The 27,371-nt window shown below is 38.8% G+C and overlaps 1 protein-coding gene across 2 annotated transcripts in view; it reads left to right on the top strand.

The window, feature by feature from the left end:
- Positions 1-27,371, top strand: part of SLC2A13 (solute carrier family 2 member 13) — a 163,766-nt gene that overhangs the window by 51,170 nt on the left and 85,225 nt on the right. For both annotated transcript variants that reach the window (XM_062638326.1, XM_062638327.1), the window contains exon 4: positions 23,403-23,511. In XM_062638326.1, the coding sequence (XP_062494310.1) occupies positions 23,403-23,511 (109 nt within the window). The remainder of the gene's footprint in view (positions 1-23,402; positions 23,512-27,371) is intronic.

The raw sequence follows: 27,371 nt of genomic DNA on the forward strand, positions 1-27,371 counted from the left end.
TCTCCTTGGCGTCAGTGGCTATAGAGAACAAATACCATTTTCTTCAGTGTGTTTTGACCTGTTTGCTATCACTTATTGAACATGGGAAGGATTAATTACAAATATTTAATGAAATGGTGCATGACTGCTCTAAGCATTAAATTACTATTGAAGCACAAGTCAGCTAAATTATACTTGAAATTGGATTCATTTAAGAGTGTAAATAATTTTGAAGTAATTCTCTCCTTTATGATTTTCTAGATCGCACTAGTTTTTTTTTCATTTAAATACAAATTTATAAACATGTAATGCAAAACATGATTTTCATTGTAGCTGAGGTGGATGTATCTTACTTAAGAGAGTACAAGTATGGATATATAGATGAATAAATGATGTCTCTGTAGTGCATCTTATAGAAAGGAGATGATTGGCTATGAGCCAGGAGACTTCCTTTTTAGTTAAAGCAAACATACGTTTCTATGGCAATAAAAGCAAATTTAAAATGTAGGTGGTTCTGACTGTTGCTAGTCTAAAATAAAGGTGGCAGTTGCAGAATAGTTCATTTCATAGCCAAAGGGAACTGAGATTTTTATTGAAGAAAAATGCATCTATATTGCTTCATACTTAATTTTAAATATTTTTGTATCATAAGCTCTGTTTATTTTTCCCTTCCTTTAATTTCTCCTGCTTGCTTTTCACTGCGTGTAGCAAGAATAGGAGTCTGCATATAAATGTTATACAAATACTCTGTGATTATCAAGTAGATTTAAACTTTCATGGTGATTTGTATTACCTTTGCATCCTTCATATTTTTTGGGACTTTAAATTCTCAATGTTTTGTTTAAGTGATGATTATTTTTAGTAGTACTCACAGAGAGGAGTCATGAAGGTCTTAGAACAGAAGATAAATTAAAGCAGTATTTACCAAAGAACACTTTAATGTTGTATAAGGAAAGGTAAATTAAACGATATTTACCAAAGAACATGGGTTTGGTGGGGTGGGTAGGGGATAACAGGTTGCAAATAAATAGGGTTGAATATAGTGAGAGGTGTTTATCTTACTCTAATTATGGTGCAGTATAACAATGGAAGAGGTCTGAGACACCATTTCTTCTCTAGATTGCATTGTTTAGAGCTTCACAGCCCTTGGAAGCACATTCCCAGAAGAATGATCCATTATAGAATATCCAAATACCACCTGTTTGTGAGTGAATGACCTCAAATTAATCATCCTGCCCTTGTCTGAAATACTTGGTATCCTTCAAGCTTTACTTTTTTTGGTCCCCACATCTTCCCAAAATCAGTAGGTTTGAATATAGGGACCTGAGGATTCAGTGTCTGTGGGGATTTGCTTTTGTTCCTTTAAGAAAGGAGTATGGGCAGCCTATTTCATATGTAAGATGATGTCTTGCAGCCAAAATTTGCTGTTATTTAAAAGTAGTGTGTGCATTCGTAAAAACCAAATGGTATCTTTTTGGTCACTCGTGCAGTTTGATTTGTTGTGCCACACCCTGACAGAGAGAGAGCTTGACAGGTACCTGTTGGTGTTCATTTGGCATTTGGCAGGGTGGGAACATGTGGTACCAATCCAAGGTCATGTCAGATTTCATTAAGTCTTCTTTTGCAGCAATAGTCAAGATTTTTCTTAAAGTTATAACCTGCAAATATTTAATGCAAAAATATAAACCTAAAGTTGCAGAGATTCTAGTATTACCTATGAGATGCACATTCATTTCCCTCATCGCAGTGGACGCTGACTTTGTTGTCTTTGGTAATTCAGATAAACGGTGTTAACTACTCTGTCAAAGACCTTGGATGAAATACCGTGAAAAGACATACTGTCTATGCTAGCTGACTGCTCTTGTGGTGCTGGGGTGGTGGGTTTGAGTGCTCCAGTTGCCATTTGACAGGAAGAGCTGAGACATAAGGAAAGGGCTTTGGATATCTGAGCTGCCAGGAGCCAGTGAAGCTGTTGGTATTGAATGCTTTATCAGGGAAAACCTGCCAGTTTTATATAATATGAACCTATGTATAAATGTACCAAATTACGGTTAATGAATAATGTTGTAAGACTGGAAGTAATATATGTACTCCAGGGCTGCATAACGATAATGTTTTGAGTTCAAATATTTCTTGACATGCTGTATTAGATGTAAATCCTTGAAATAAACAGGAAGATACTTTTTTAAATGTAGCTCAATTTATTCTGTATTTGAATGCCACTGTAGTGTAACCCAGCAGCTTTACAGAAGAAGTAGAAATTTTTTTTTGTTATTTAGTTATTTTGAGGCAAATTATTTGTATTTTACAAATTTGAGAACTCATCGCTCAGTTTAGTGTTCTGATCTCATCTGAGAAACATTCCCTACCATCTGCAGCCACTTGTCTGTTGTGCTGTGTGAGCCTGCCTCAAAATACAAAATATCAGCTGGTCTGCATAGTGCTGTGTTTGACAACCCCCAAAATGTGACTGATGGAGGTCAACATACTCTCTGTTCAGGTGCAGGCAGATCCATTAAAAAGGTGAATTCTGGAAAACATTCATAGGTCTTTCATAGACTGTGAATTGTATCATGGGGATGTTAGGAAGTGCTGCATTGCAAAAATACTTTGAAATAAGGGCTTCTAATGCTTGGAGTATTTTTTTCTTCTTATCAGCTGAAACTGGTTTTCAGAGTCAACTGAGAGTTATTTTGAAATGTATTTTTAATAAGCTTGCACTCTTCTGCCCTGCTGATAAACTTCTCTTCCTTTCTTCTCTAACTCCAGTAGAGGCAGAGATTAACCTGCAGAACCTGTTATGTGCCTTTTCCCACGTTGTATCTTGGAACCTCCTGAAGCTGAAGAGTGCTGTTCAGTTTTAGCTCAGCAGTTTTCTTTTATCATGACTTGGATGATTTGGGACAATCCTCTTTTTCTTCTGTAATTCTTAAATGTATTAATTTTATTTGACGATAAAATTTTCCCTCTACACTCTTAATGTTTTTGCGGATTTGAATATTGTTTTATGCTGGTGTCAGCATTAGACCTAATTTTTACTTATATTTTGTAGTAAAGATATTGAGACATTGGTGTTATATTAGATGAAATTTATGAGTGCTAGTTGTAAGACATGACCATTGAAAAGTACTAATTGATTTGGTGTAAATCCTGTATGACATCATACTCAGAAGTGTAGTATATTGTTGCTATAGTTATAAGCACGGTAGATTTTTTTCCAGGATTTTATGCAGCAGCTTATAATAGTTGGAGTGCCTACTAAGTGTCATCTACATGTTGAGTTCCATTGAAAATATAAACCTTGAATAACTGTAAACTGTTTTTACAATGTAAGTTGCCTTTAGGGCCTGAGTTGTAGTAATCACAGAACAGTCTGGGTTGTAAGGGACCTTCAAAGGGTATCTCGTCCAACCCCCCTGCAATGAGCAGGGACATCTTCCACTAGATCAGGTTGCCCAGAAGCACATCCAGCCTGGCCTTCAATGTCTCCAGGGATAGTGCATCCACCACCTCCCTGAGCAGCCTGTGTCACGATTTTACCACCTTCATGGTAAAAATATTTTCCTTGCATCCAGCCTGAATCTCCCCTCTTTCAGTTTAAAACCATCACCCCTCATCCTATTGCAACAGGTTCTGCTGAAAAGCCTCTTCCCATCTTTCTCATAGGCCCCTTTTAAGAACTGAAAGGCCACAATAAGGTCTCCCCAGAGCCTTCTGTTCTCCAGCTGAACAACTCCAACTGTCTTAGCCTTTTCTCACAGGAGAGATGATTAATCCCTCTGATCATTTTTGTGGCACTCCCCTGGACCCAACAGGTCTATATCCTTCCTGTGCTGAGGACTCCAGAGCTGGATGCATTATATCCAAACTTGGATTTAACAATTCAACTAGTTCAAGGAGGTTTTAGATGTGGTTGTTAAATGAAAAAAAAAAACCAAAAATTAATTTGCAAATGATTTACTTGAAGGATTTGATTCTATGGAGTGCAGGTTCTTATTTGTCTTTAGGGAGAGTCTGTGTGTTTGTTTTTCAGTGATTTCATTTTTCTTTGTAGCTAAGGCAGAAAACATCAGGTGTAGCCTGTCGGAGTTGTGTGTATTTTTTCTGTGTTTGCTATATTCCTCAGTAAAGGCATTCAAGAACATCTGTTACTACAGTAACTGAATCTCTCCTGTGATAATATACTAGCAAACGTCTTCCGTACTTGGTAAAGTAACCTGTAGTTATGGGCTAGTGGTGATCCTGAAAACAAGGAAATTTTGCCTTTTCTTCTTTTTTTCAGAAAAGGCATTTATTGTTGAAGTGTAAACACTGCAGTGTTCATGAGCTGCTGGGAAGCACAGCATAGACCCAGACTCCTTAAAACTCAAGAAAACCGCGTTCTTCCATTTTCCTTCATTTGGACTGGGAATAAAGGCCTCAGTTCCTCTTACAGTTCTTCAGTGACTAAGAGCCTAGGTACTGGATAACCTGTATGTAGTGGTCCTTACACAGCTCCATTGATGAGAGATCAAGGTCAGCCTTCTCTTTTACAGGAGGAATAGTTGAGGCAGTGTGACTTAATTGCTGTTAGAATTGAGAACAGACCCAAGGTATCAAGTGGCTACAGCACTGTGCTGAGATGCAGTATGGTTCACATGCTGTACATGTCACTTATGAAATATACTTAGAGCATTTACTCTTCACTGTTACATGACATCTTCTAGTTGTTATATATTTGCTCCTAGAATTTGCCTCCTGTTAAGAAAGTTCTTTGGGTTTTTTCAGGGGGAGTAGTTGTTTTGCAATCTGATTGGGAAATGGTTCCATTTAAAAAGTGTACACCTCTTGTCTTGATTTCCAAATAACTGTATGTTCAAATTCCTTACTGCAGTGAAGCTCTGCTAATCCCACTTCACAGAGAGCAGGCAAGGGCTTTGCACCAAAAGGTTTCCAAGGGTTACATGAGGCTTGTGATGGGATTCAGCTGCCACTGCTACCCCTAGCAATACTAGACCATCCTCAACATTTTATGCTAAATGCCATGTGAGTGCTGCTAAACCAAGCAAACGTTCAGGCTTGGCATCTTGGCACCTTGGCACTCAAGCACCTTGGTCCTTGAGAAGACTCCCACTTTATTCAGGGTCATATTGTCTTGTATATCCTTGTGTGGAGGTTGGTCCGAGTAATTTTTGTCCAGGTAAAACAACAACAGTTTATCACTGTGTGGTGGGATTCTAGATGCCTGTGAGGAGGATTTCTCTGTGGCCTGTAGGTCAGACATCTGCCTTAGTTGGCATTACTGCTGTATTTGAAGCCTGATGCTTGACTCTTGCTCTCCCACTAGCTTAGGGTGCTGTAATGCTTTTCTCAAGTGCTTTAGAAACCCAACGCCATCAGAGCCTGTTCTGTGCTGTTATGCAAGTTGAGCTGCCATGCACAGACAGTAACACTCTCACAGTCCTTAAAAAAACAACACAAAGCGAAAACTAAGAAGTGATCACTAGAAATTGCATTTAGATAGATAGCTAGTTAGGTCAATGCAACCCCAAAGACAGCTGCAGACAATCTGCTTGCATTATATCTTGTCTGGTTCCAGAGTAAAACATATATATGTATTAAGGGCTTTCTAGTCGAAACAGGAGTCACAAATTAATCCCCGATGTGTTTGAAGTACAGACCTCCTGAATGATGAGCTCTGCGAAATCCTTGTTGCCCTGTAGTTTTGAGTTGGTTTGTGTTTACCTAATACCTTTAACCTGTTTTTATTACTTCTTGAGGTGTACCATTGTCTTTTGATTTTTTAATTCTTTTGATACTTTATAGGGATAGGTACGTCTTGTTTCTTCCACTGTTTCAATAACAATGGCTAATGAAATGATATCTACAAGGAATGCTTAGGAAATATTGAACTGAGACTTGCTGCTCACAACTACAGGTTTTGATGTGCTTCAGGGAAATCAGAACTTGAAATTCTGCCCATGCTTACTTTTGGTCTGTATCTGTCCTGTCAGCCTGCCTTAAATGACATTTTTTTTTCTCTTGTACCTTATTTACTGAGAATGTCATATTCCGGAGGATACAGAATCTTGTGCATTAGTCCTTGGAAACTGTTCTGTACTTGTCCTGTATGTTAACAGGAAGTAGTGGTTGCCTCGTGGGTTAGGATGGATATGTGATACTTTCTGTGATAGCATTATGCCATCGGGTAACAATTTCCATTTAGTGTAGTGCATCATTTGTTAATGAGTGGTGCAGTTCAGCAATATCCTACCCCAAGTTCTTGTACTGTCCAAAAGATCAGTCTGGGCACTTTACACACATCATGACAGTGTTGCCATACTGGAGTGGGAAACTGACGGGCTTATAAAGGTTTCTCCAATGATTCTGTCAATCTATAATGTTAGTGTGAACAAGCAGACTCTGAAAGAGAGCAGGGAGAAGGGAGTGCATTCTCACTTGTTAGAAGTGTAGTGTTTCAATGGCACTGTGTGACTTCCCCTTCTTCCTCCTCAAGGATAAATTATTAACAAATCTTTCTCTTCAAACCTTTTTCGGCTACCCAAGTCCAGAAAGATTTGTTACTTCTGGGGCAAGCAAGGCCATCAGGTACACTTTGGTATACCTGGAAGAGATGGCTGAAGTGTTCATTCTGAGTATGTATCTGTGTACATTTCCAGGTTAAATTTACTTTTCTTCACTTCTTGAAATGGAATATGTCCACAGAATATAAAAAAATAGTTTAAAATACAGTCCATAGATTCCCACCCCCCTCCATTTTCTATATAAAACATGAAGTGCACTTTAAGGAGCACCTGAATTATTTGTACAGTTCATTCTGAGAAGTCTTGCATTATTCACTTTGCTTTTTTCTTTGGTGCCAGACTGCTTGCATCGTGGTATTGCTCTTTGAGGAAGCAAGAGCAAGCAAAAATAAACAAACATTTGTTCTCCTCGTATTAACTGAAAAGCTGTTATCATGTAATTCATTTTGGTTTTCTGCTGTTTAGTATCTGTATGTCTTTGATACTTGCCTTCCAGTACATACCAAATGTGAACAACCAAAAGTCAGGTTCAGTGACAGATTAATGTGTTTACCACCTCCTTAAATATTTCTTTCCATCCTTGTAAAATAAGGGAAGATGTTTGAGATGCAGATGTTAGGTCTGTGTCACAGTGCTTGAGCTTGGAATAACTTTAATTGTTTTTGGTATAAAGACTTTCTTTACTGATTTAAAAGTAAGGCAGTGAGTTTGTGGAGAAGTCACAATCTGTACAATCTTTCCAGTTGTTCCTTGTGGTGAAGTGATACAGGGTGTTGGTGTCATTAGTGAACTTTGAGATTTTAAAGCAAATACCTGGCCTTTGGGAGGAACAAATTGTATGTAGAGTGTGGGGGCTAGGAAGGGTGTTTAAGAGGCCTGATTTACATGATTTGTTACATGATTTACATGTAACAAATGCTGAGTTAGGGGATTTTTCTCCTACAGCAGTGTGTATTGTTAGAGCTTCATGGCTGAAGAGTCGGGGTGGTTCACTGTCACTTTGCACAGGAGAAGGGGGATGATGGTGCTCATTTTGTATGCTGGTCCTCTGAAATGATTACTTAAATGTTGACGTCACTGTTCTAGACAGAACCATATGTTTTTGCTGTTGTTAAGTCACATTGGCTGCTTTTGAGAGCTTCTCTTTATTTGAGGCCTGGGAAGAAGTGTGTCACGTAGGTGATATTTGTGATCATTGTCTTTGTCCACTGAGAATAGAAAAGCCTCCTGTTTTAAATCAGTGGTATTGCAATGCCATCTATCCGACCTGAATAGTGAAGAAAAATACTCCTCTCAGTCACAGAATTGAGTTGCTGTTCTTTCCTGAGAAAGGTCGCTTGTTTAAATTATAAATTCTTATATTGCAGCACAGTGTGACAACATTTCTTTAATTTCTTCTAGACTTAATGCTTACAGGTTAATTTACAGAGTGAATTACCTGGAAGAATCAATGTAAAAATAACTTAATTTGCTCTCTCTTCTAAAATAAATAGCATCACGTATCACATCTTTGGAGGCATGCACTCCCTACCTAAACCACTGTTTCTCTGTAGCTGTGGTGGCTGCTGGTGGAAGGTTTGAGCCGCATGGCGAAGGGTCTCTGGTGTTTTTGAGGTGAACGCTTGGCTATGCAGCAGCAGCTATCTGTAGAGAGTGCAGAAGCAAAAGTAGTCGCCTGACTCGGCTGCGAAGCTTCCAGTCGCTGGAGGCAGATTACCCACCCTCACATGTCCTTTCTGCGTAAGGGTAACATGTGCTGCTCTCCTTTGCTGGCATGTGTGTGGGTTCACCCTTCTGGATCTGTTCCTTTCCCACAGGCTGCTGCTCCCCCAGCTCCTTTTGTAGAGATTGTTGTTTTTCTGAATTTTGGGTGTTTCTTGCTGATAGAAATGTTGCTGGGTCCCACATCTTTGCTTCTTCTCCCTTGTCCATTGTGTCTGGTGATCCTAGCCTCACTATTTCTCACGGGAAACACGTGTCCTTTCCTTTAATGGTGAGTGCTACTGGACCACTTCCATTTTCATGTGTTAAAGATGCAGAATGTAGCATGTAGTGTTCCTGTAAAATGTTCCATTCCATCACCCAAGTTTCACTGGATCACCTTGTCAGCCAGCTGCTACCCACAGTACACAGAGTGACCCAAGCAGAAGCAGCCACTGGTTTGGACTGGAAGTGAAAAAGCCATCATTCCTTTTCAGAGGTCTGCAGTGCACCTGGAAGTGCTAGTTCTAAATGACTTGATGTACTTAGAGTCAATGTGGTTGAGATGGGTTGTATTTTTGTGGCACAAGTAAACATTTTCTCCTAAGCCCTCTCATCTGAGAGCAGCAAATAGTTTTCTTCAAAACTACTTCTTGAGAAGTTTGATGTTTTTTTTTTTTCTCTCAGTAAATTCTAGCTAGACTCTCAACCACAGTTTTCTGCTTCCCTTTGTCCTAATTCAATCCTGACCTTGCTCAGCTTCTTCAAATCTGTCATGGGTTTCTCTTAATACTGCAAAGGTTGGTTTGAAATATGGAAAAAGTTCAAAGCATCTTCAGTCAGCTGCTATCAATTGTGCTCATCGTTATCTGGAGAAGAGAAGGCTGCGTGGAGACCTCAGAACAGCCTTCCAGTATCTGAAGGGGGCCTATAGGGATGCTGGGGAGGGACTCTTCATTAGGGACTGTAGTGACAGGACAAGGGGTAACAGGTTAAAACTTAAACAGGGGAAGTTTAGATTGGATATAAGAGGAAACTCTTTCCTGTTAGGGTGGTGAGGCACTGGAATGAGTTGCCCAGGGAGGTTGTGAATGCTCCATCCCTGGCAGTGTTCAAGGCCAGGTTGGATGAAGCCTTGGATGAGATGGTTTAGTGGGAGGTGTCCCTGCCCATGGCAGGGGGGTTGGAACTTGATGATCTTAAGGTCCTTTACAACCCTAACTATTCTATGATTCTATCTAAAGCCAATGCAAAATGCCCTTCCTGCAGTGTTTCTAAGCAACTGGCACTGACCTGCGAGGGAAGTGTGAGCCACATAGGAGCTGAGACCTTCCTGGCTGCTGCAGAACGGCCAGCAGTGATCTGCAGGGAAAGGCTGGCAAGCAGGAGATGAGATAGGATGCTTCAGGTGACTGCGAGGATGAGAAGTCTGCATTGACACTTTCATTTAAATGGTCCGAAGGTGTCTGCAGCTTGACCCAAATAAAAGCTGGTGTTGTCATGGAACAGCTGAAAGTAAAGTGTTTGATGTGAAGGCTTCTTTCTGAAAGTATGAAATTTAAAATGCGCTGAAATTGAAATTCTTCCCTGAAGTTGGAAGTACGAAAATACACTGCAGTAGCATTGATAAATTAATCTCTTTGGTGTTCACATTTCCATTGGATTAGTTACCTAAATTTGTTCCTAATGGACAAGATTTGGTTGTTATTTGAACTGAAGTTTCTATCAGCTTTCAGTAGCAACATGGTAAGGACTTCTTCAAGCTAATTTAAAAAAAAAAAAGCCAACTTATTCCATGTTCCTATACCTCTTCTGGCAAATCTATTCTAAAATTATAAATTCCTTTCCCCTTGTGTGTTGGTTGTTCCTAAAAATCCAGTATGCAAGAAGAGGGCATAGAACATAATCAGCTCTCAGGACTTGCCTTTATTTTTCCCCTGCTCCTTCCTCAACCCCCATGATTTTTATCATTATATACTAGGCTTGTCTAATAAAAAGCTGTACAGCCCTGCTGAAGGGAGTAGGACCTTACAATTCTGTGGAGAAATAAAATAAAACCTACAGGAAAATAAAAAAGCATTCTGTTGCTTGCCAAAAGCTGTTGACAACAGTGGTAAAGGACCTGAGGTGACTCTCATATTTTAGGATGAACTTGCAAAACTAGTAATGAGGAGGGGGAAAAATAATAGGTAGGAAAAAGAATAAAACTCAAACCTCCAGGGAGCTGCTCCACGATTGAATACATTATGCTAGCATTACAAAATACTGAATTAATTTTGTCCTATATGTCTTCTAAATGAATTTTAAATAAAACCTAATATTTAATAGGAGCAGTTTATATTGCTTTTTTTTCCTACTGTGGTTTTATGCAGAACCATTCTGGTTGCTGTCAGCTACTAAAAGATGCATTGAACTGCACCTGCATTAACATTTTGGCTCTGAACAGCAGCATAGTTCTTCAGTGAGTCTCTTCTTGTCTCTGATCGTCACCCTCATGTACTGTTTGTTCAGACTGCAAAACAGTGTTAGGCCCATGGAGTAACTTCCTTGAGGGGAAAATTAAATTGGAGATTCGCTCCAGGGATGCATTCAATGGGCTTGGAGTCTTTTGGAGATATGAAAGTTCTAATCAATGAGAGTCTCAGGGCAGCTTCTAACAGCCCCATGCATGGTGAAGTTCTGCCTAGGGGACCAGGCTAAATCTAATCTGACATAAAATAGCATGTCATGTACATCTAGGGACCTCTGCTTCAAACAACTTTGACCCAGTAATCCCTGCCTACTGCACTGCCTTACTTGCCAAGATGCACATGGTCATACTGCTTCTTAAATTGCGTATTGCCCAGAGGAATTCATTTTTTGACACAAATAAGGAAGCTTCTGTGTTAAAATCTGTTGTACATTTTAGGGTATGAGCATGTTATTAAACCTGAAGGTAATTGAGTCTGGTGGGTTATGTATATCCTCCCCTTACCCCAGTCAAAGTTAGCACTTCTTCAGGGAGGGGAGGACTTCATAGTATTTTCTGTCCGTAAGGAAATCACTTTTCTTTGTGGTGGAACTGATCTCAAAGTTGCCATGCCATGGCTAAACTTTTCTTGTAGCTTGCACTTAGTGTATTATACCAAGTATGAATTTACACTTGAGTAATTTTTGGTAATGCAGATGATCAGTTTGTATTTAGTTGTGCTATGTGCATCAAGTCGCATGGCTTTCATATCTCAGCGTTACTCTGCAAGTTTTACTGTGTTTGATCTTAAACATCTACTGTTCCCTCCAGATGAATGTTAGGTCATGCATGCATTTGTAGGCTGCTAATTATCTGGCAAAAAAAACTTGTAGAAACCAGTTTATGACTGTAAGCATAGTTGGCTTTTTTCTTATCCATCAATTTCTATGAAAAATCATCATTATGTAGCATATATTACCCTAGTTCTTTCCAAAGCTGAAATCTTTCTCTGTCTGGTTGCTCAAAGTCAGCCTGAGATTGTCAGTTCATCAAAGGTGGTGTCATTTCTATATTGTAAACTTGATTCTCTATCTGCCTTATTTTTCCCTATGTGCTGTAATCAGGCAAGTCATTCTTACCTCCACTCTCCACCTTCTGCCATGCTTGTGTGCTTGTACCTTCATCCTACCTGTGTAGGTGCAGAATACATATAGATGTAGATATGTAGAGAACATACAAATAAGTGTATAGATGGAGAATGGAAATGAATTAGCTTCTCAGATTAGCTTCACAGCCTGCATGATCAACAGCAGTGATTTCTGTCAGTGACTGTGTCAGCTCAGTGAAAGCAGGAAATACGAGGTCACTGAATGGAGATTATTTGGAAATCCACCCTGAAACGTAGGTGGTCCAAACACTGCAGCTTTCTTCCAGCTTTGCTCACCCTCTGTTTTTGTTTACAAGTTTCCCCCAGACTTCCTGCCCAAGAATTTTTCCTTGCAGCCTGCATAATAGGTTGGTGACAGCTGGCAGGAGGCACGGTTGGGCAATGATGCTTTTACTGAGAGACATGAAAATATTTTCCTGGTATCCAAATTAAGATGCAGATGCTTCTTATATCTGACACTGAAAATTAACTTCATTGTTTCCTGACCCAGTCCAGTGGCAAACCAGACTGTTGTAACTCACTGACGGTATGAAGCAATTTTGTTGATGCCTTCAGATTTGTCAGACTCTGCACACTGACAAATTCTAAGTGGAGTAATAGCCCCCTTCTTTTGTTTTTTTGGTAAACAGGAGGTAGGACTTGATACAATTTCTGTTCTTTTTAGTGCTTATCCTTGAAACATCTATTTTTCAGAAGAAGTTGTTTCACCTCTGGAAAAATAGCTTGTGTATGAGAGAGGATGTTCATGTCTGGGTAGAATTCTCTCCCTTCTCTGAGTGACAACTGATCATTAGTGGGAAGTCTCCAGTTTGCCCTGAAGCCAGGAAGGTTACCTGAAATTCCAGCTATGCTAGTGATATTTTTACCCTCAAATCTAGGAAAACCATGAGCTCCTGGGGAAACTGAAATGCTAATCAGTAACCACTAGTTGCTGACCAGATACTTCCACTGGGATGCTGTGAATTGCTCTATGAATTTTGCCTTGTGTCATCTTTGACTTCAGGTAGAGCACATGTGCTTCTGAAGCCCTAGGTAAGAATTCATGTTGGTCCTAAAATCAGCTTTTTCCTTAATGCAGTTTATGTTCTTACTGCCTTTATGAAAGGAATTTAAGTATTTTTCTTTTTTAATAGTGTTTCAGCTGAGAGTGCTCGCTGCATTTTTGCAAGTCATAATGTTAAAGTTGAAACCTTAAAAATGTCAACAAGGTGGTAATGCAGATGGTTTTTTCTCCAGGTATTACTTCTTAACGCCAATAGATTTGGCCTGGAACCTGCGCAGACCAGAACTATTTAAATAGCTTGTTGTAACAGCATCTTCCATGTGCAGCAGTTGGTCTAGCATGGATTTTCTTGTGTATTTTACATATAGAAGGTTATTTATTGATTTTGCTGTAAGTGCCCTGGTGCTTACTGTTTCCATCGTTGCTTTTTGTCTCCCTACAAAAATGAACGTTAACAAAGGAAATTAAGAAGAAGCTGAGCATAACATGTTCCCGTGTGGCATCTTTAGGGATACCTGGGAGGATCTGAAAGCAAGTTGCTGCAGTGGATGTATTTTTAGTAGATGGTTAATGCTGATTCTATTATAATAGTGATTTTCTGTTACAGGAGGGTGTAGGTAGACCAACTCTAAAGAAAGGATTGTTTTGATGCCTATCTAGCTTTTACTTATTTTTTATTTAGACTTCATTTGTTGACTAGGGTAGGTTCTCCTTGTGTTCTTCAGTGCTGCAGGGATCTACTTTGTTATGCCTGAAACTCCAGAGTGGGTGGAACATAAAAATTCACATAGGCTGTATGAGAATCCTCCAGAAACTGGAAGATTGGAAGATGTTATGAACCTCAGCTTTTCATAATCCCCAGTTCTTGTGATAAAAACATTTCTTAGGATCAAAGCCCAAGAGATTCCTATCTGTTCTCTGACTTTTTATATTGTAAATTATTACTTCAGCCACTGCTAATACTTAAGCAGGTGGTTGAATTGGAATTGCTGCTGCAGCAAGATATGATCTACAGTAGATCATATATTTTGCTTGTTGTCCGTGGACCCCAGACATGAACCATGTGTCCACTACACTGTGGATTTTTGACAATTTGGTAAAAATGGCCGTGCCATGTCAGACAAAGCCTATTTTGCCACCATTCTGCTTTGATAGCGGCCAACACATGGTGGGTCACACCTATGCTTCTGGTTTTGCACCTGACATTTTATACAGGACTTTTGTTGTCTTATTTTTGAAGCAACCATGTTCTCTGCTCGCCTTCATTGTGGCACTTTTGATTTTGTGCAACATTTTTGCATTCCCACTCCTAATCTTTTTTTTTCCTCCAGCTTGAGCACGGTGTACTTGATTTGTTGTTTTCATCTGTAGCTAAAGCAGAGGTCTATTATGATAATGAAGGCAGAATCACACTAAACAGACTGTTAATACTAGCTTGTTGTGAATCCAGACATAAGTATACTAATATAGTATAATTGTATATGCATTTTAGTACGCAGGGGCCTTGTGAAAATAGTGTTATTAGTGCTTTGTGTTGGAACCATTCCATTGATTTGATTGTTCTTTTTGTCCTTTTCTTAATCTTCCCCCATTTCTACTGTATTCCTATTTTTTTGAGATGAAGGTGAGAAAGCAAAGGGGATGAGAACTGCATACAGCTCTTATCAGTCATAGAACAGTTTGGGTTGGAAGGGACTTTTAAATCATTCAGTTCCAAACCCCCTGACACAGGCAAGGATACCTTCCGTTAAACCAGGTTGGTCCAAGCTGTGTCCAGCCTGGCCTTGGACACTGCCAGGGATGGGGCAGCCACAGCTTCTCTGGGCAACATGTGCCAGGGCCTCACCACCCTCACAGAGAAGAGGTTCTCCCTTCTATACAAGCTGATCTACTCGCTTTTAGTTTAAAACCATTACCTCTTGTCCTGTCACTACAGACCCTGGTACAAAGTCTCTCCCCATCTGTCTTCTAAGCCCTCTCTAATATACTGAAAGGCTGAAATAAGGTCTCCCTTATTGCTATGTCATATTTCATACCAGTTATAGAATCATAGAATAGTTAGGGTTGGAAAGGACCTTAAGATCATTTAGTTCCAACCCCCCTGCCATGGGCAGGGACACCTCACACTAAACCATGTCACCCAAGGTTCTGTCCAACCTGGCCTTGAACACCACCAGGGATGGAGCATTCACAACTTCCCTGGGCAACCCATTCCGGTGCCTCACCACCCTTACAGTAAAGAACTTCTTCCTTACATCCAATCTAAACTTCCCCTGTTTAAATTTGAACCCATTACCCCCTGTTCTATCACTACAGTCCCTAATGAAGAGTCCATCCCCAGCATCCTTATAGGCCCAGTAGTCAAGTGTTTTACACTTGCTGATTTCAATATTGGTTTGCATTCTCTGTAGAAGTTATAAATTCAGGGTAAAAGCTGTCAGTCCAGTGTGACTGAGAGGTTCTTGATTAATGAAGCCTAGGACTAAAATTGCAAAAAGGGATTGATCTACTGTTGTCAGTAGGGAGATGGCAGAGTTTCACAGGATCCGTATGTAAGGAGGCTTTTCAGTCACTCTTTAAGTTAACTGTGAAAATAGTACTTGTAATAAATGTTGGAAAGCCATTAAGGTTTTAATAGGATTAGAATGAAGTGCGCTATCATACAGTGTCATGATTGTCCATTAATTCCTAATATTCAGTTTGATTTTTTGGGGTGGGGTGGGATTTTATTGGGGTATTTTTTGACTACGAGTACCAAACTTCCTTTTTCATTATTATTGGTTGTAATAACCAGTACCAGCACAAATTTTAGAATGATGTAAGTTTCATGTAAGAATCATGGATCTCTGATGGGTGCCTAATCCAATCCCTGATCAAATCAGGCCAAATCGCATCAGGTTCTTCAGCAAGCTGTCTGCATATCGCTTTCTGTGTTTGACTACTTCTGTGGGTCCAAATAAACAGACTTCACATCTGGTTCAAATCTTGCGCATTCCAACTTGTCTTTTGACTTTTGTCCTACCCCTGCACACCTCTGGGGAATCTGAGTCTGTCCTCTCTTTGGCCCTCTGCAGGTGGCTGTAGATAGCAGAAATCTTTAAATTCTCTTTTAAAAAACTGAACAATCCCAATTGTTTCAGCATCTCCTTGTATGTTATGAGTTCCAGCCATGTCTACCTTTGCTGGTTCTCCTCCAGGCTCATGAAGCAAGGTGTTGTGCTCCTTGTAGCTGTGGGTCTTGGAAGTGCTGTGTAGAGGGGAAGAACTGCCTGCTGGCAATGTGCCTGCTCTTTATTCCAGGATGTGGTTGGCCTTCTCTGCTGAAGAACATGCTGTGGTTGAGTGACAGTGGTTGTCTTAGAGTCCTGTGTGTTTCTGATAGTAGATGGTTAATACTAAAAGGTAGCAAATTAGTTAGTATTTTTAGGTAAGGTATGATCTTAGGCTGTAGTTCAGTGAACTGTTTGGGTGTGTATCTGCCCTTCTGTCTTTAGTGGAACTCAACTTTGTGCTCAAGTTTAAACGCTTCAGTGTAAAACAGTGTTGAAGCAGTTTCTAAAGACTTATTTTAACTTCAAACTGGTCTGCTGTTCTGTCATCTGTGCACCCATTGATGGTGCTCTCTTGTTAGGAAGCCAAACTTGAAAGTTCTTTGACTTTAACCTACAGTGATTTTTTGATTTTTCTCCTCTCTGATCGTTCTGGAACCTAACTGAGCTGTGCGATAATGATACTGATTTCAAAACAGGTTTTTCAAATGTTTAAATATGGATCTCATCTCTAATTTAACTTTTTTCTTTTTATTTTTAATGAAGCTTTTATTGCTAATGGCATCTGAATTTTAAATAAGTGAGAGGAATTTTTCAGGGCCCTTAGATAAATGTGGGTTTTTTTTTAACTTTTTAAGGAGATGGTATAAACTAAATATGCCATTAATAAAAAAGAGTAACACACAACAGATTGCATCCATAAGTTTCTATGGAGACTTGCACTGACCGCCAGGCTCCTTTCGCAGTTCTATTAAATTTCCTGTTTCTCCTCTTCCCTCCTGGGAACGTGTCCCTGTGTCGTATTCTTTTGGAGGGCAAAGACTGGAAATCTGTTTTCACTGTTAAACTACTGGCTTAGGGCATGAAGCAAAGGATGGAGGGGGAAAAGTAATATCACTGAAGTAAGGTTTTGGGCAGAAAACACCCTAAAAAATGTAGGGTTTGAAGTGTGTTTCCCAGGAAATAAACTGCAGTATCTGTATGACTGTTAATACAGGAGCAGTTGGGAAGATCAGCTTGAGAGTAGGTTACTGACTGGGTTTGAGGGAACAGAGTCATCGGTTTTTCTGGTGCTCTTTTAATTGAAAACAACAGCAACATCACCACCAACACATAAAAAAGGCAAAAAACCCAAAAGCACTCTTGAAACGGCCCTTACTGCAGTTTTCTTTTAGGCATCTTTCCTTAACTCAAAGGGAAAAAAAAGCTTTTTTATTCCAGATTGCTAAGTGTTCTGCACTGCACTTCGTTGCTTGATGAGTAGAGAGAGAAGCTCTTTAGGCTGTTACAACTCTTGGCTTATTTTGGTTGTGTCTGTGTGATGCTACATCACTTTATCTTTCCTCACCTGCTTTCTTTAATAAGGGTCACATCACTGCTTCCTGTGTAAAGCAGTTCTAGAGCAGACCATGTGAAGAAATGTTTGCTAAAACTACACTGCAGACTGCAGGTATGCAGAAGTCTACCTTGATACCTTACTGCTTTGTTTCTAAGGTGCCTACCACAGCTAGAAGGAAAGCACAATGTGATCCTTGTTTTTCTGTCCCTACCCCTGTTTTCCTTATCAAAGAAACAGGTCAGCCTTCCTCTTCCTCATTCCCCCACTCCAGAGGTCTGACAGTACCACTCTGGGGTTCCTTTTCCACCCATATGGACTCTTATCTGTGCCGCCTCTCAGCTCCTGCTGGCATCATCTACATACCCATTCTTCTCTGTTTGCTCTCTGTTTTATCATGGTTTCTCCAGTTTTAAAGGACTTCATTACAGTACTTTCTGCTTTCTATAAAGAACATGTCATACAGAGCCAAAATGAGCTCCTTTTATTGCTTCCCTACTTGCCACTGCTTCTTGTCCTATTCAGAGGTATTCTCAACTGCTGCTGCCTTTGTGCAAGTACTCAGTCATATAGATTTTCCATCACCAAAGCTTTATATCAAAGAATGTATTATCAAGGGAAAGATAGTTTTTTTCCCTTTACAGATAAAGCTGCTTTGTTTTCAGGATTCCCAAAAGACCAGCTCAACTTGCTGTCAAAAAGAAACAAACCCTAAAAATCTTTATTCTTAGTGGTTTTGTTCTCAGTGTGTGGATTAAAAAGATCTTTTGGAGGGACTATTTATTTGAAATATAGGTTCCCTGAGGAAAAAAAAACAACCTTTCAGTTCATCTGGGCATGATAAAACTCCCTGGACTACTTAATTCTCTAGAACCAAAGTGGTTATGTCTAATTAGCTTTTATTTGCTTTTAGAGCAGGGTGTCTTATTATACCATTGGATATATTTGCTGTGGAAAACTTAAAACCACTGAGTTATTAAGCAAGCTGACAGTCTTTTCTCATTCTTGGCTGATCGGGGGCTATGCATAAGTAAAACCCACAACACCAAAAAAAACCTCAAACAAACAAACAGAAATGGACTCAAGCAAGCAACCTTTATTTGAGCTTTCTCAGAGGATTAGAGAACTATATGAGTTAGGAAGTTTCCTCCCTTACTAGGAGTGGTTCTTCCAGTGTTTCTGGAAACATTGTGAGACAGTGGGGAAGAGCCTGGTACTTAAGTAAAATTGTTCTATATCTTCTTAGGATAAATATTGCAGTTTTGATCTTGTGATTTGGTAAATTTTACAGAAAGGAAAAATGAATACAGTTGATATTTTTAGAAAATATTCATGTCATAGTCCAGGACAGAAGGGGTATTTGCTTTAGTGTGTCATTCATATGCAGAAAATGAGCTAGCTCTGAGTGCTTTAGAGGAGGAGTTTTAGGTGGAGGAATGTTCTGTAGATGATCCAGAGAAAGCTGGACTGGAAGCTGTCTTTTTGTAAAGAAAGGAAAAATAGGAAAGATTCCAATATCTGTTTTCTGTTATCCAGATCACCAGCTCGAAGTTTCTTTTTTTTGGTCCAATTTCTAACTGTAGACTGGTTCTTTGAAGGTTTAGCTGGATGGAAGAGAGAGTGCTGACTGGCATTAGGACAAGAATAGGTCCGAGAAAGTAATCTGAAGGTTGAGTTTAATTGATGCTAAACTGATTAGTGACTGCTTTGTTGCTTGGCTAAGCCTGCCTTTTTGGAAACAATCCTCTACAGCAAGAGCACAAAATGCTGGCAGGAGTCCTACATAGTTTTAAGCTGTTGCTACAAGCTGTTACCTAGATTAGCTGGCAAAAGAATGTTTGAACCTGCAAATGACTTTGGCAGAGCCTGGTCTCTAACCATATTTTGCTGGCTATAAATTTTGCCAGGTATTGTACTAATAATTTGAGGAAAGGGGGATCATGAGGTTTCCAGGCACCAACTGTCTGCCTGCATTTGCTGGCAGATTTTTAGGTTGGTTTTATGTCTATCTACAATATTTTTATTTCCCTGGAAGTATATACAGTAGATTTTTGTAAGGAGATGTGGAGACATCATCAATACCCATTCTTCTGCTTTTTTAGCTTTCATTATTTAAATTCCTTTCAGAACTAGGGTTTGTTTTGTTGTTATTGTAAAGCATCTCTATTGTAAAGCAATCTGTAGTTGGCAGTGGATCACACCCAGACTCCTGTGATTGCCTTACAATCCATTTTACCTACAGAGGAAAATTAAAGTGCCTTACAGGTGATTCACAGTTTCTAAACCTAATTTTCTTATGGGTTTTAACAAGAATAACAGCTAAAATAGAGGAAGCTGGAGTCACAAGTTTCATATAACACTCTTAAAACATTTGAAAAGCATCACTCTCTTTCCAGAAGCAATGATTTGACAAGAACAGCTCCTCTGCCCCTGTTTAGCTCAGTGTAACCTGCTAAGGCTTTTTTGGATGTGAAGCCAGACTTCCAAATCCTATTTTTGCCCTTTAATTAGAAGGATGAATGTCTAGTTAGGTAGACAGTTTAGATCAGGATAAGAAAAGGCCAGTTATACCACAGCAGTCCACTTCATGTATCACCACTTCATGTAATGTCACCTTCTACAGCAGCAGTATCCTTATTTTTCCATTACTCTTTAGCTATTGCTGCCATTTTGTACTCCTAGAGCAAGCTTCAGCTGCCCTTTACTGTCGCATATTTTGAACCCTTGTAAACATATGCATTAAGGAAATTTACTTCAGATAAAGTAATTATCTGAAACCACAGCACAGAAAGTCCAACCAAATCTTGTCTCCTTAAATTAATCATGACATTATGATTATGGGTCTCATCCTTTTGACTTCATTTTAATTCATAGATTAGAAGAAGGAAAACAAACATCTTGGTGGCTTCTCAAGTTCAAATGGAGTAGTTCAAATGCAGGAATGTTTCTAAATCTCCTGTCTGAAGAGAAAACAACAGCAATTAAGGCTGAATTATCATAAGCAAAAAACTACCGGTTTCTGGAGGCAAATATCTCTTTTCCGTCATAAAAATTGTCAAATGTTGTTTTTTTTGTGATGCATCTTTTGCCTCATCTGTTTCCCTCTGGTTCTGTGAGCAATTAAATTGCTCCATTTTTTAAAGATTTCAGTTTTTAAAAGATTTATTGGTTTGTGCCTTTTTAATCTATTGTAATAACCAACAGCAGACTTAATGGTTATCAGAAACGCCTGAAGTACAATTTCAGTTTTTGGAAGACTTCTTTTCAGAAGAAAAATGTATGTAATTTATACATACGTATATAATTTTAGTTTCGACACATTCTCTGTTGATAACAAACGTGTTTTGCTTAGAGTTGTTTATTTGTTTGCTGTATTCATATATTACAACCTGTAAGAAGGCTGTAATATATGAACACAACAAAAGATGGAAGGCAGGCTTGATGATAGGAAAATTGAAAAAAAAAATAGTATAGTTGGGTTGAGGGCTAGATAATTTTAATAAAAAAGTTTCACACTCATTTTCTGCTTTAAAAACAGCCACCTCACAGTCAAAGTCCTTTGGGTTTTTTTAGTGGAGTTTGTAAAGCTCCTTTAATGTAGAGATTAACGATTTCTTCTGTTTTTTTTCATTCAGTTTATTGGTTTGCAAACCTGAGGGCTGTGAATCTTATGAAAGAATATCCTTTAATTTTTTGTATGCCTATTGATATGTGCAGTTGCCATGGTACAGATTTAGAGTAAAACTTTTAAATCTCTGACTTGAGCCATTATGATGATTTTTAGCATAATTTTTTCTGATGCAATTAATCAGAAGTCTGAAAAATTCTGAAGTATGTACTGCATTTAGCTGACTGGAGGCTCTAAAGATCTAAAGTAAAGGTCTAAACTTTACTACATGGTCTAAAAATTTCTGCAGGACCCCACTTCAGGCATACAAACTGATTTTGTGATGAAGTTTTGTTGAGAGTTCATGACTCCCTCTGAGATGCAAGCATTGTCTGGGAACAGCTGCTTTAATTTCTAGCTATTCATTCTAATGCCGCCTTTCCAATTGTTTTGTGCAATGCTGTATTGTGAGTAGAGTTTTATATAACTTTCATCAAATAGCTGAGTGGCTCAGGAATTGTTAGAAATCTTGTATCAGTTCCTTAGGACATTTCTGCTTCCTTTCCTAACAGCTTCTGCTGTAGCGTTCCAGCTTTTTCAGTGAGCATAGTCATTGATGGTGGACTTGAAGATTTAGGTTGGATGTAAGGTCCTTTGGAGATAAAGATGCATTTTGAACTCCATTAAGTGTTCATAAACATATAAAGTTTATGAAGAACAGACGATCTCTCTCTCATAGGCATTCAGCAGCCTGGGTTCATGACAGATGCTGCAGTATCAATTGCCAGAGAGAGTTTTAAGCCCAACTCCTCCATGCTCAGGTGTGATGCCAAGTGTGGAAACCAGAGGGCTGTTGTTTGTGAATAAAGGCTTACAGTTGCATTTGTTAGAAATCCAGGAGTGTGTCTGAGGTCCGAACTGCTCCAAACCAGCAGTCAGTGCCGGTTTGTTGTTTTTCCACTTTGCCAATTTGACTGCTAAACCTTTTGATATACTTGTCTACCCAGCAGTGCCATGTGTCTTGCTTGAGAATATATTGCCAGATACATAGATTGGCTCTATTTATCTGTTACTTACTTGATTTTCTCAAAGACATTTGGAAGGTAGTGATGGGGCTGTATGGCAAGACAGGTGGGATGTACTGTCTGAATGTATAGCTGGAAAATTTGTCAGACTGCATTCTGCTGTTATTAATAAAGATGCAAAGCTCAGTGATGATACAGTTGGGATATGAATTCAGAATGGTTTTTATGTAACTAAGTTTTGCCTTAGGTAGGTCTAATTATTTTTCAATGAAGAAAATATTATCAAACCCCCCTTCTTGAGTCTGTTCACAGATTATCAGCTTTCTGATGTTGAAGCTCTTTGCATGTAAATGGTTCTTTGCTAACAGACCCATACAAGGTTTTATACTGAGTCAATACATTTAATATTTTCTGTATGTTCAGGAAAGACTTTGAAAATATAAAAATCTCCTCTTCATCTCCCTTTTTTTCAACTATTTTGACCTGTTGCTATTGTGATCTATGTTTGGTGTTCTGAGTGGGTACAGTAGATGTGGTAAGATGTATAAAACATAGAATTTTTCGCCAGACTGTGTTTGCCCCAAATACCACTTTGGACAGAAAGAAATTTAAGTAAATAATGAAGTGAAGTATTTTAAAGTTTTGCCTGATATATTACTTTAAAAAAAAAACAACAAACAAAACAACAAAATTAACAGGGAACAGAACTTTCTCTGCCACAAATTTTTGCTTTTCTCTTGAGAAACCGTTTTCTGCTTTTCTGAATACAGCCTCATACCATTGCTACCAAAAGCATGGAAAAAATCAAATCATTTGTGCTCTCTCTGCTGGCTTTACAGCTGTGCAGAATAGATCTACCCCATACCTTCAGAGTACCCACACTTGCAGTTGATTTGTGGGAATTGGGTCTTTGGAGGACTAGGGAGAGCACTGTATCTGCAAGATCCAGATCTGAGCAGTGGGTCACAGCATTTCTGAAATAACCTTTCAATAACTCTGAGAGTTTTTAAGAGAGGAAACAACAATGATATTCTGTGATAACTTTGAGTACCTTCAATTGCAGCAGATGTGCAATCTGTTAGTATGATATAGGAGAGTTATGCACTGTGTACAAAGCAGTTTCATTTTTTTTGCCTGGGCTTCCTGAAAATCGTCTTTGTAGTACCATGCAGAAAAGCAGAAGTGAAATGATTGAGTTGTTCAGAAAGTATTGTAATAATCCAAGTGTGTTTGAAACTAAGGTGCAAAGCCTGTTTTGCCTGGGAACGTTGACTTGAGAGCGATCACTTAAGAACTATCACATATTGTTTTTTGTTGTGTGTGTTTTGTTTTGTTTTTAAGCTGGACCTGTGATCTGCAGAATGCTAACATACCCTCCAACTCGAAGAGCCTTAATTGTGGGTTGTGGTCTGCAGATGTTTCAACAACTGTCAGGGATTAACACCATCATGTATGTATTTACTGCTTGCTTCTCTTTATAAAGTATTAGAAAAAGACAGACCAGTAGCAGTTGTACATGGGCTTCTGGAGAAAACCTGAAATGTGAAAAATGGAGTGTGAGAGCTGGAATGCTGGTTTGAAATCTAGATATTGGTGTGTTTGGTGTCTCAGAAAATTGGTACAAGAGGGTGTTAGCGTGAGGGCAAACATTTACAGAGAGATGAGAATGCAAATTGTACTCTTGGAGATACATTATTCTATGTTAGGGTTTACAGTCAAAGCTATGTATGTCAAGACAAGAAGGTACACTTATGGTTTGAATTTATGTGCAACTATATCAAAATACGGTGAGGGTTAGACTGTTGACCATGATAGAACATTATTGTGACGTGCTAAAAGAGGTAAGATGCTGAGGGAAGAAACATTTCCTGTTTTACGTGGTTGTTACGTGTATAAGGATTCAGTAAAGGTAGAAGTGAAGAACATATATTGGGGTTTGTGATAAGCTGTCAGCTCACAAGAGGACTAGCTCTTGACAAATATGTTGATACAAGACCCATCTTGAGGTGAAATTACTGTTGAGCTCTCCTACAAGAGTAACTGTAATGAATAAGATATCCATACTGTTTTAAGAGCAAGTGTAAAATATATTGCAGTAATATCTTATAGAGAGAACTACACCTAAGGGAGCAAGCTTGTTAGGAAATTGTTTAAAGGAACACCTGAAAGAATAAAGCTTTTAGTGGTATCGAGAGCTACCATATTAAGTGATAAATATCTGCCATCTATCACAAGGAGGGAAAAAAAAAATTCAAATTCAGCATTATTAAACTACAAAGGAGGGAAGTCTGTAGCAGGTGAAGAGAGACTTCATAAAGTAGAAGTTGTGACCAAATTTGGATGCGAAACTGGTAAGTTGCATGAAAACCAGGAGACAGGCACATAAAGAGCTTTGAGAAACTATTCAGGCACATCAGAAGCAACAGACCTAATAATCTCCAGGCCCAGTAAGGATCAAGGCGGGAGAACACTAGCAGAAAATAAATCTTTAGCACCAAATCTTACAAAGAGTCTTTTTGCATTTGTGGTAATTATATAGGTGTATGCGGCTTCCTGCCCATACTTAAGATGTCTCAGATGGTCTGTTTCAAATTCAAGTGTTAGTGGAAGAACTTTTAGAACAAGCTGATCAAAATGATTAGTAACAAATTGCCTGGACTCATCAGGGTACACCCAGCAGGTCTGGAGTAACTCAAATACATAATCTGCATGAAGCTACACCCCAGAAGGTTTTATTTCTGTCCTTATCAAAATTAATTAAAACTGTCATAGAATCAAATGAGAAGATGCGTGCTTATAAATAAGAAAAATGAACGTGTACATGGAAAATATAAAATATGAAGAGCAAATATGACTGTTGTAAACAGATTATTAACTAGCTGGGTGCAAGTTTGTGGTCACGTTAGAAGTGTATCTTCCATATGAACTAACCATCCTAGTTGAAGACAGCTGCTGCTAATACTTCTTGAAGAAACAAGATGGTCTCAAAGGTAAGAGAGAAGCCCTCTCAGATTAATGACTTTTTAAGATAGGGAAATAAAAAAAGAAAAGGTAAGAATAGAGGATAGTTATCATAAAATGAGAGTATACTCCTACAGGGATCTATGTGGAGATCTTCGCTGCTTTAATAAGTCTGTGAAAGGGCTAAACAGCAAAATAACAGTTTGTACTCATGCACCATTCATGATTCCCTCCAAATCTGTGAGCATGAACAGTTATAGGAAGATAATACAAGATAACAAATTAATAAAATGGCAAGTGCATTAACCATACAATGTTACACAATAATGCTTGCAGGAGGGAACTGGCTAACTAACATGCATGGCAGTCTAAATTGTTACTACTCAATAAAGAGATCTTGACGTTGCATTATAATTCTATGATGACATCCATGACTAATCTGGAAACTGGTCTGCAAACACCAGGATAAACCAAGTTATATGGGGAAAGAGATACCTATATATGAACAGGATGGTTAGGACTCTGCAGCTTGGAAAACAGATGGGCTTAGAAGAAACACAAGAGGATTATAAAGCTACTAATGTTATGGGGAAGATGGGCAGAGCATGACTATTCATCATTTCTTATAACAGTTTTAAAGACTTCTAGCTCTTACGCAGCAGTGGGTTTAAAATAAACAGTTTTTCACACAGCACATAATTGCACAGTGGAGCTCATTGCCACAGGATGCTACAGATGCCAAATGTAGAAGTAAGTTTAGAAGTTAACTGGGGGAATTTATATAATAAACATTATTAAAATGTTATTAAACGTGATATGGTTGCCACTTATGGCCAAGGACAGTCATTCTCACATCTTGGTTTATACTACTTTAGGATACCTTATTAGGCTAGAACAAAAAATTGGCAGTTCACAAGGTTTAAGACACTGGTAGGTTGACTGTTTATTTTAGACTTCGTATGTTTTAAAATCTCAAACTCCTTTCTGTGTAGGAGGTTTTACAAATAGTTTGGGATTGACCTAATTTGCTTGCGGATGTGTAGGAGGACAGAATTACAACTATAAACCAGTTGAATCTTAGCTTTAAAATAATGCCTATAATAAACACAGGAAGGCACTGTTGTTAAACGACTGGCTTGTAAGCCATTTGTAATATTCAGTATTTTTTAATAATCCAGTATAACTAAATTTTTAGTTATCAGGTATGCAAGGCAAACAGTCTTCTATGAAAGGACTTTTTTCAAATGTAAGTAAGCAGCTGTCTGTTGATGGTTTGCTTACTTAGAAACTGGTGATTGCTTTTTAATGCAGTAATTGAATGGTACCTTAAGGAACTGTCAGATTGCATTAACTCTCTAAGCACTATTTTCCTCTTTGTAATGTTAAGTTATGACATTCTGGGATTGCTGTTCCGTTGCAGTAGGGAAACAGGCATTGGTTGTGGTTGGAGGTTGTAGGATTTTGTTGGCTTTCCTTCAGTGGTTTTGCAAGCTTGTTTTCCAGAAACAGTCACAAAAAATGTTTGATGGTTGGTGTTCACTGTCTCTTTGGTGCTGCTGTGAATCCCCTTTTCTTGGTATACCCCTTTCTAGGCTGTAGGAGAAGAGGCTGATGACCTTGACTTCCTGTTGCCTGGCTTTCCCTAGCAGAGAATTTAGCTTCTGGTTCCCTTTCTCCTTATGTGTTTCCATGGGACAACTCTACACTGTGACCAGCTGACATGGCAGCATCCGTGATGGGCCCTGACTTGTTCTAATCTTCCATCTTGAGGTTTTCACTATTTCTGCTGTGAAAGTATTTGTTAAATCTTGTATTTCACTGTAAGAAAGTGAGGCCGCAGGAGTGAGCTTGTGTGTCTGAAAAGCTTGGTTTTTTAGAAAACAGACTGTGATGAAATCACAAAGCAGGAAAGTAAAATGAAAATATGAGGAAGAAAACACAAAATTATTTAGTACTTCCCCAACTTGTATATGCTTTATTGAGTAACTCTTCTATTTAAGAAAACAAGTGTTTGAATCAAAAAGTGCGAGTGTTATATGTAGGAAATTATGTAGAGGAATTTTGCAGGGGTCTAAAAATAATGACTGAGCGTACCCAGTAGTAGAAGAGATCCTAAAAAGCGTTATAATACCCACAAGAAACACATGGAGCCAACAACAAAAATCTAGAGCTCTCATGATTAAGGAGTCTGTTCTGTGTTTTCTGATTAAAAATTGCATATCAACATTGAAGCCCATGAGAGCAACAAAGTCCATCTGTAGTTGGATTCCTCTTGAAGATGGGGAGAGGAAAACTAAAAGAACTTTTGTAAGAGTTGTTGAAGACTGTCATCTGTCCATTTCACTGTGT

Source organism: Pezoporus occidentalis, unplaced genomic scaffold, assembly GCF_034315485.1.
Source record: "Pezoporus occidentalis ecotype Australia unplaced genomic scaffold, CSIRO_AGI_Poc_V1 ctg56, whole genome shotgun sequence".
NCBI classification, from domain to species: Eukaryota; Metazoa; Chordata; class Aves; order Psittaciformes; family Psittacidae; genus Pezoporus; species Pezoporus occidentalis.